The 7,973-nt window shown below is 50.2% G+C and overlaps 1 protein-coding gene across 1 annotated transcript; it reads left to right on the top strand.

Moving 5' to 3' along the window:
- Nucleotides 1-211: 211 nt before the first annotated feature.
- On the top strand, nucleotides 212-2,530 carry LOC125531433 (TPD1 protein homolog 1A-like). Its single transcript, XM_048695841.1, has 4 exons — nucleotides 212-456; nucleotides 758-935; nucleotides 1,422-1,529; nucleotides 1,825-2,530. Exons 2-4 carry the CDS (start codon nucleotides 770-772, stop codon nucleotides 2,211-2,213), a joined length of 663 nt encoding a protein of 220 aa, XP_048551798.1. The 5' UTR covers nucleotides 212-456; nucleotides 758-769; the 3' UTR covers nucleotides 2,214-2,530.
- Nucleotides 2,531-7,973: the final 5,443 nt, after the last annotated feature.

Here is a 7,973-nt window from a genome sequence, read left to right as displayed (position 1 = left end):
GAGAAAGAAAGCTCTCTCGCAGCCAGCAAAGTCGCCAAAAACGCCCAGAGCTTTTTTCCCCCGGCATGACACACTTTTGCCTTGGCCAGAAGCGAGCCAGACCGGATCGCTTTCGTTTGGTCCCCTGGCCTGGGCCTCCCCTCCCCCTCCCTCCCCCCCCCACCACCGCGCCCAAACCCAAACCAAACCCAGCCCCTTCCCTCCCTCCCTTGTTGGCGGCGCGCACGCTACAGGGGTCTCTATCAATTCCACCGCCGCATCACCCACATTCCCTTCCTCGTCCGCTTGCCCCACACGTGCGAGAGAGATTTATTTCGCCTCGGAGGCAGCCCAGCCCCTACCAGATACTACTACTCTCCCGCACGGACGTACCCGCCGGCCACGCCACCCCGCAAAGCAGCCGCCGCGCGCAGTCCTCGCCGGCGACAGCCGCACCGTCGTCGAGCCCGTCTCCAGGTACGCACGCGAGCGCCTTCCTCCTTCCTTGTCTCCCGCTCCCGGCCCATTTGGTGGCGTGGCGCGTGAACCCCTAGGCGTGCACGCGCGTGTCCCGCCGCAGCGTTCTCCGCCGAGGCGCGCGGCGATTGGAGCTCCCGCAGGGGCGAGCCGATGGCGGCGAGCGAGGCCCGACCGTGCCGACGCTGCTACCTGCTGCTTTGCTGCCTCCTCCATCGCTGCTGCTATTTATTATGTCGACTTGTTAGATCTGTATTGTCGTTGATCTCCATGTTTTCCTCTGGTGTTCGTCTTATCCCAGGGTCTCAGCGAGATGAGGGCGTCCTCTTCGTCCGCTACGCCGGCGGCTCGTGCGACCGCAGCATGGGCCGTCGTACTGCTCGCCGCGCTCTGCTCCGTCTCCCTCGCGTCCGCGTCCGTCGACTCCGTCTCCCTCGCGCCCGCCTCCGTCTCTCTCGCGCCCGCCTCCGTCGACGCAGGTCGATAACCTTGTCTCTCAACACTCCCTCTCCTTTTTTCTGTTTTGCCACAGGCTTCCATGTTGCAGTACTACTCGTCTGGACGTTTCGTTTTTTCCATTCACAAATCACACGGACTCGCGTTACGATTTGAACCCTCGTACGCGTTCGGCTAAATTCCTCCCCAACTGGCACTTATTGCGGTGCCATTGTACTACTTTTACAAGGATTGATTTTCTGATAAATCGCAACGAAGTGTTCCTGCGCTCCGTGTGGTTCGGGTGTTTGTTAAGATCCCGGGACTTGATTAATCTGGAAATTTTGTTTGTTGGAAAGAAGATCGTCGTTCTACTTCGGGTGGCTTTACTTTCCAAGTTCATGACCGGGTCCATCCTGTCTGTCCATGTCCATCTATGTACTGTAGCACACGCGCAGTCCTACTCTTGCCTATTGTTTGCACTCGAATCCTGAGCTAACGATTTTTCCTGGCTCCGTCTGTTGCTGCAGGATTCTCGCCGACGCCCGCCGCTCCCGCCCCTACCCCCGGCTCCTCGGCGGCTCCTCCGCGCCCGCCATATCGCGCCGTCCTTCCCCGCAAGGTCCTCCGCCCGGCAGGTAGTTAATGCACCCTCCGATCATCCGGTCAATGATGCTTTGGCCAGCCTTCTCGTCCCGACCAGTGTCTGCACTCGTGGACCCTGGTTCTGCTTCTGCCCGCGCAGGCGTGGGGGTACTTTGAGCCTGTCGCGTGGGCCCAGCGCCCTTCTTTTGCTTTGTCCTCGGATACGGGCCCTTTGGGTTGATGCCAGTTGGCCATTGATTCCATCTTGTTTTGAAATCTCTCACATTCCATTCTGTCCTAGCCCTGCCTGCGCAGTGAATGACATGTGGGGCCGTCTCCTTTTTGCAGGCACGGACGTGGACCTCGGCGCAGTCCGGCCGCACCGCGTGGACGAGGGTTGCGCCGGCAAGGAGGACATCGCCATCTACCAGGGCCGGGGGACGACGCTGCCGAGCGGGGTGCCGGCGTACACGGTGGATGTGATGAACCGGTGCTCAGGCGGCGACGGCGACTGCGCGATCGCTGGCATCCATGTGCGGTGCGGCTGGTTCAGCTCCGTCAGCCTGGTGGACCCGCGCAAGTTCCGGCGGCTCGCGCGCGACGACTGCCTCCTCAACGACGGCCAGCCACTCCTCGCCGGCGAGACCATCTCGTTCGAGTACTCCAACTCGTTCCCCTACCAGCTCTCCGTCGCCGTCGCCACCTGCGTCGACCCGGCCGCGGCCACCTCCCCCTAGCACTACCTACCCTCTACACACCGTACGGCGCTAGAGGTAGCACGTACGTGCGTGCGTAGCCTAAATACGTATAAACTCAGATATGTTATTACGTACTCGTCCTAGCTAGACAGTGGTAGGGCAATACGGCGATCGGTATAGGTGTAAGTAACTGGCTGGCTTTTCTCTTCCCTAGCTGCTAGGCAAATTTTGGTACGCGAAAAAGACCAACCGTGACACCTCGACGTGTCCGGAGCTGTCTTTTTGGGCAAGGATGGGGAAAATTCTACCGTGTTTTTGGCAAGTCAAGTAAATGCGACAAGTCCTTTTCGTGTGCATTGTCTACTTTCTCCTTTTGGGTGAGTTTTCCCGGCCCTGTGTGCAAGTGTTCTTTCTCATGTGGGATGGACTGCCTTCTTGCCTAGGCACAAGGGCGTAATTGCTGCTGCGCCTTGTGGCTCGTGTGTAGCCTAGTGCAGCTGGCTACGCCGTGTGGCTCGTGTGTAGCCTACTGTAGCAAGCGTAGCCTGTAAATGTGCTAGCCCTAGCTGGCTACGCGAATGACAGCCGCGTGACCGTGCGAGTCGTGTTTTCTGGGCAAAACCTCTCTCGCCTCCTTTGTGCATGGGTCTGTGTGCGTGACATGCAATGTGTGATTCGATGGGGCTTTGACAGCTCTGTGACGGGTACATTAATTGGACTGTGATGTCCTTTTCTCTCGGGATGCGCAAGGCTCCGTAGCTGGATGTGGGATTCCTTGGGCTCTCCTCCCAGTAACCGATGACGTGGGGCTACTGTAGATGCACCCACCGTCGTCGCAGGGGGGCTCGAACACCTCCTCGATCGTGATTCGTGAATGGGTTGCTGCCTTTGGTCCCAGCCGCAGCGATCGGTTCCGTGCAGTGGCAAAACAGCAAAGCGGGCGGTCTGCGACATGGGCGATGGCGGTCTGCGGGTGATACCGAAGGTTACGGTGCTCCCGTGATAGAAGACGACGCGGGTCGCTGGATCTGAAATTCAAGGGCCACAGGATGAGCTTCTAGACTTGTGCCTGAATATCAGATTTCTAGAGGTCTTTTATGAAAAGTTTCAGTAGCCTATCCTTCAACCTTTGGATTTCAGATCCAACGGCTCGTGTCATCTCGTATCATGGGAGCACCTAGCCTCTCGTATCACCAGATACTCTTTCCCCAAGGAGGAGAAAGACGAGCTCGATGTCTGCCCTGCACGTGTGGCATTTAAAAGGACCCAGAGCTAGTCATTGGGTGGCTGTCACGTGTGCCCGAGGCAGACATCGAGGGGACGCACGGTGCATATGTCGCCTGTCCATGGGGACACAAACTCGGCCTAGATTTGGGCTCGAATTGGGTTCACGCGGACACGAAACCGGCAGAAACGTGAAATGTGTCGCTGCACTGGGCCATAGCTTATGTCCACGCTGACAAAAATAGACGCGAGCGGAGGAAATGCGTCCCCGCATTGGAGTTGTCCTAAGAGCACCTATAGTTGGGCTTGGTAAAATAACCCCTCTCCCACACACAAACACTAAATGTTTGCGGATTCGCCCGGGCATGACTTTGCGGATCTGCCCGGGCACGACCACAGACATCATCGAACGACCCCTCGAAAGTCTTCTCCGACAGTCGCACTTTTCATATCGAAACCCTCAAATCCACGTAAATCGATGCACGTCCATCATACACATGAAGATCACAAGATCATTCAGTAGTTCATCAGGATGGGAATGGACCGGCCCACTCCGGCCCGGACTTGGTCCTGCTGGCCCCTCTCTTCTACTGAGGGACATGAGCCGGTCCAATGGTCCAATACTGACCGGGCTCATGTTTCACTGGCAACATGGGCATCATCCTCGGCGATGGCCAGGAGAATCCGGTGTGGAGGCGACGGACTCAATCACGTTTTTTGTTCACAGCTGGGGTCCTTTTTGCAAAAGTCTAGGGACTTGCTTGTAATTCCTACTTTCTTTGGGTCCTTTTGTGCTTAGTGTTGTATCGTTACTTTATGAATGAAATGTCCAAATCCCTCGGGATCCACATGTTGTTCAAAAAATGTTTCATTCAGCAAATTGGGCCGACCCATTTTAATACTAGATTGTAATAATAAGGAGTATTTACACCACAACATTATTTCAAGTAGCATCATTTAGCTATAGTGATTTTTTGTAAGTTATGATAATAAAAATTTATTTGTCCAAACAAAAAAAGGAAGATGCCCCCTGTTTTTGGGCAAACCTTGTGTGCAAAAAAATAACTTGGACGGAGCTTCTTCTAAGGGCGATGTCAACACTCCACTGGTCATTTTTATTCTTAGGGTGATAAGTACATATCGTCCATCTTTACTCTTAGGGCGATAATTCTGTATCGGACATATATATTAGCAAGAAAAGTGTAGTTAATCGAACACATGATGATTTGGTAATACCCTTTCACGATAAGAAATTATATTGCACTCATGGATCAAAATAAGCCCATGGAGGGTATCAGTCATACCCAATGATGAATTCCATGGCATATGCATTAATGCCATAGTTGAAGAATATGGATAATGTGTGAACCTAATGATGAATTCCATGGCATATGCATTAATGCCATAGTTGAAGAATATGGATAACGTGTGAACAATAGATTTTGATGTGTGGATGCAAACTTTTGGCTTGGTTGTTCATAGTTTTCACTCTTTTCCTTCTTCACCTTTGCAACCCTTTTTCCAATTGGAAGCTTGCGGATTATTCTTGCTTAGAGTAACTCCTTTGGGAACCCATGCCATGTTTCTCTTTTCAAGTTCTTGTGCACTTAGCTTTTGCAATTTCTTTTTTTGCCAATACAATAAGCTGAGTGGGCGCCCTGGCTATGATTTTGTTTCAAGCAATGGCAATTCTTGTTTTAGCTTGTGCACTCTTATGACCCACAAGTCTAGGGATCAATCTTAGTTCTTTTGATAAGTAAGAGTGTCAAACCCAACGAGGAGTAGAAGGAATCGATAAGCGGTTTTCAGCAAGGTATTCTATGCAAGTGTTATAAAGTAGTTGTGACACATAGTTTGATATCAAGATAACTCGTAACAAGTGACAAGTAACAAAAGTAACAAGATGCAACAAGATGCCTCAATCATTTTTATTACAAAGGACAAGCCGGAAGTACTTCTTATAGTGATTAAAGCATTCTCGAGGACACATGGACATTTTATCTATTAACTTCATCATGATTCATTGACTCATGTGCACTACTTTGATAACTTGTTAGGGCATCTCCAACGGCAACCCGCAAATTTCGTCCTGCATCCATCCGCGGATAGGGGAGGCCAGTCCGTGGACACGGATGCGGGAGGACGCCATCCAACGCTAGCCGGCGATACGACAATGACCTCATATTCCGTGGTTGAATGATGTACATGTTGTAGGGCGCAATGTGCTTTCACGCGTGAAACTTTTCATGCACTTGCACCCAGAAGGGCTGGCCTCTGCTCCTTCGTACGAAATCGGTAGATACGGCCAACCACACATCGCACAACTACTCATCCTCCATGGTTGAGTAGTTGACCATCCTTCGTACCCTAAAAATGACATAGCATTTGAAAATAAGCTCAATGGCATTTGAGAGAACACCTGCGGGGCGTGCTGTCCGCCATGGAGGTCGTCGACGGGGGCGGAGTGTACCTGGGTACAGACGGCTCTAGAGTGGAAAGCTTCGTCCTAACGGTGAGCGGGCGTGTCGGTGTTGGTTGCGGACGTTCGGCAATGCCTTTGTGGAGGCCAAAGACGTACAACATCGACGCGGAGGTGGAGGGTGTGGATGCAAAGCAAGGGGAGAAGGGGCAGAGTGGAAGGAAATGGCACCGGGAGGGGGAATGGGTGGGCCGGGGGTGTCGGAGTCCTACATTTTGGGTGTCCGGACTCCCACAAATCTCCATCACATTGTCTCCATTTTGTAGGAGAAATCGTGTCTGGACCGCCCCTCGGACCGATACACGCCCACATTGGATGGCTTCCTCGGTCCGGACATCGTAGTTCGGACGGATGCGGGAGGTTTGCGGGTTCGCCTTGGATATGCCCTTATGTGGGTGGACCGGTGCTGAGGTCATGTTCTTACTTGAATAAACAACCTACTTATGATTACCTCCACTTGCAAGCATCCACAACTACAAGAGAAGAATTAAGATAAATTTAACCATTGCATGAAAATATGGATCCAAATCATCCCCTTACGGAATAGCTCATAAACTGGGTTTCAGGCTTCTGTCACTCCAGCAACCCATCATCTACTAAGTAATCTCATAATGCCTTCCCCTAGGACCAAGCATGGTAATGTGTCATGTAGTTGACGTTCACACGACACCACTAGAGGAAGAACAACATAACACATCATTCAAACATTAAACGAAAACCAACTTCACATGATTACTTATAAGAAGACTTCTCCCATGTTCCCAAGGACAAACGGAACTACTAACAAATCATATTCATGTTTATGATCACAAGAGATAAATATATGATTAACAATCTAAACATATAATCTTCCACCAAGTAAACCAACTAGCATGAACTATGAGATGTAATCAACAACTAACAATCCACAGGTGCCAACCTGAGGTTTGAGACAAATATTGGATACAAGAGATGAACTAGGGTCTGGAGGTGAGATGGTGTTGGTGAAGATGTTGATGGAGATGAGTCCTCCCACGATGAGAGGAGCGTTGGTGATGACGATGGCTTCGATTTTTCCCTCCCAGAAGGAAGTATCCTCGGGAAATCGCTCTGGATTCTGTCAGAGAGCAAAAGTGCTCCTACCTAGGTTCCACCTCGAGACGGCGATGCTTCATCTTAAAAGTCTTCTTATGATTTTTTTTCTAGGAAAAATTGCTTCATATATTAGGATATGGGCTTCAGAGGCCTTCTATGGGCCCCACAAGCTCACATGGCACGCCTCAGGGGGGAGCCACCTAAGCTTGTGGGCCATGCTAGGTCCTCTCCGGTATATTTCTCCTCTAGTATTTGTTTATATTCCAAAATAAATCTCTAACTTTTCAGGTCATTTGGACCTCCAAAGGATAGCTATCTCCATTGTAACTCTTTTCAGGTCCAGAATTCTAGCTACCGACAATCTCCCTCTTGTGATGTGACTTGCAATTTAAGAGAGAAAGGCATTAGAATTGCATCAAAAAGTGGAATAGAACTTCAAAACGATAAAAATAACAGTAGGAAAATATGATGCAAAATGTACACATCACACTCCAAACTTCTTATCTTCAGATTTGGCACTTGATTGACTTTTTTCATTGGCTTTAGTAGCCAACGCCAACACTTTAATTGGCTCTTTTTCATTTGACATCAAATCTGAAGTAGCACTCTTATGGCCATCTCTTATAACATGGTAAACTTGCTTGACCACCTCTCTATTATTCCTTGAGCTTTGGACCTATTTCTTATGACTGAACCGGTCTTCGACATGTGATTGTTCATCACATGTTTATGTTCTTGAAGGTGCATAATGTTGGTGATATGGTCTAGAATAAGATGGAGAGTGTTCCCTTGTATCATACTTGCCCCATGATGGATATTGATTTACATGAGCATAGGGGGGTATTCACGACATTGGCAGCCCATAATAAGGATATGAATATCTTGTATTAAAATTATCACTTTGCCAAAACCGATCCTCAGATTTGCACCTAGGGGGTGATCTTGATGCTTTTGAATTACTTGGCTGATAAGCACTTTTCTGTTCACTCTTCTTTTGCAATTTATCTAATAATTGTGCAAAA

This window comes from Triticum urartu, unplaced genomic scaffold, assembly GCF_003073215.2.
Source record: "Triticum urartu cultivar G1812 unplaced genomic scaffold, Tu2.1 TuUngrouped_contig_709, whole genome shotgun sequence".
Taxonomy (NCBI): Eukaryota; Viridiplantae; Streptophyta; class Magnoliopsida; order Poales; family Poaceae; genus Triticum; species Triticum urartu.
Note: the sequence above shows the minus strand (reverse complement) of the source record. Positions and strands in the feature narration are given on the sequence as shown.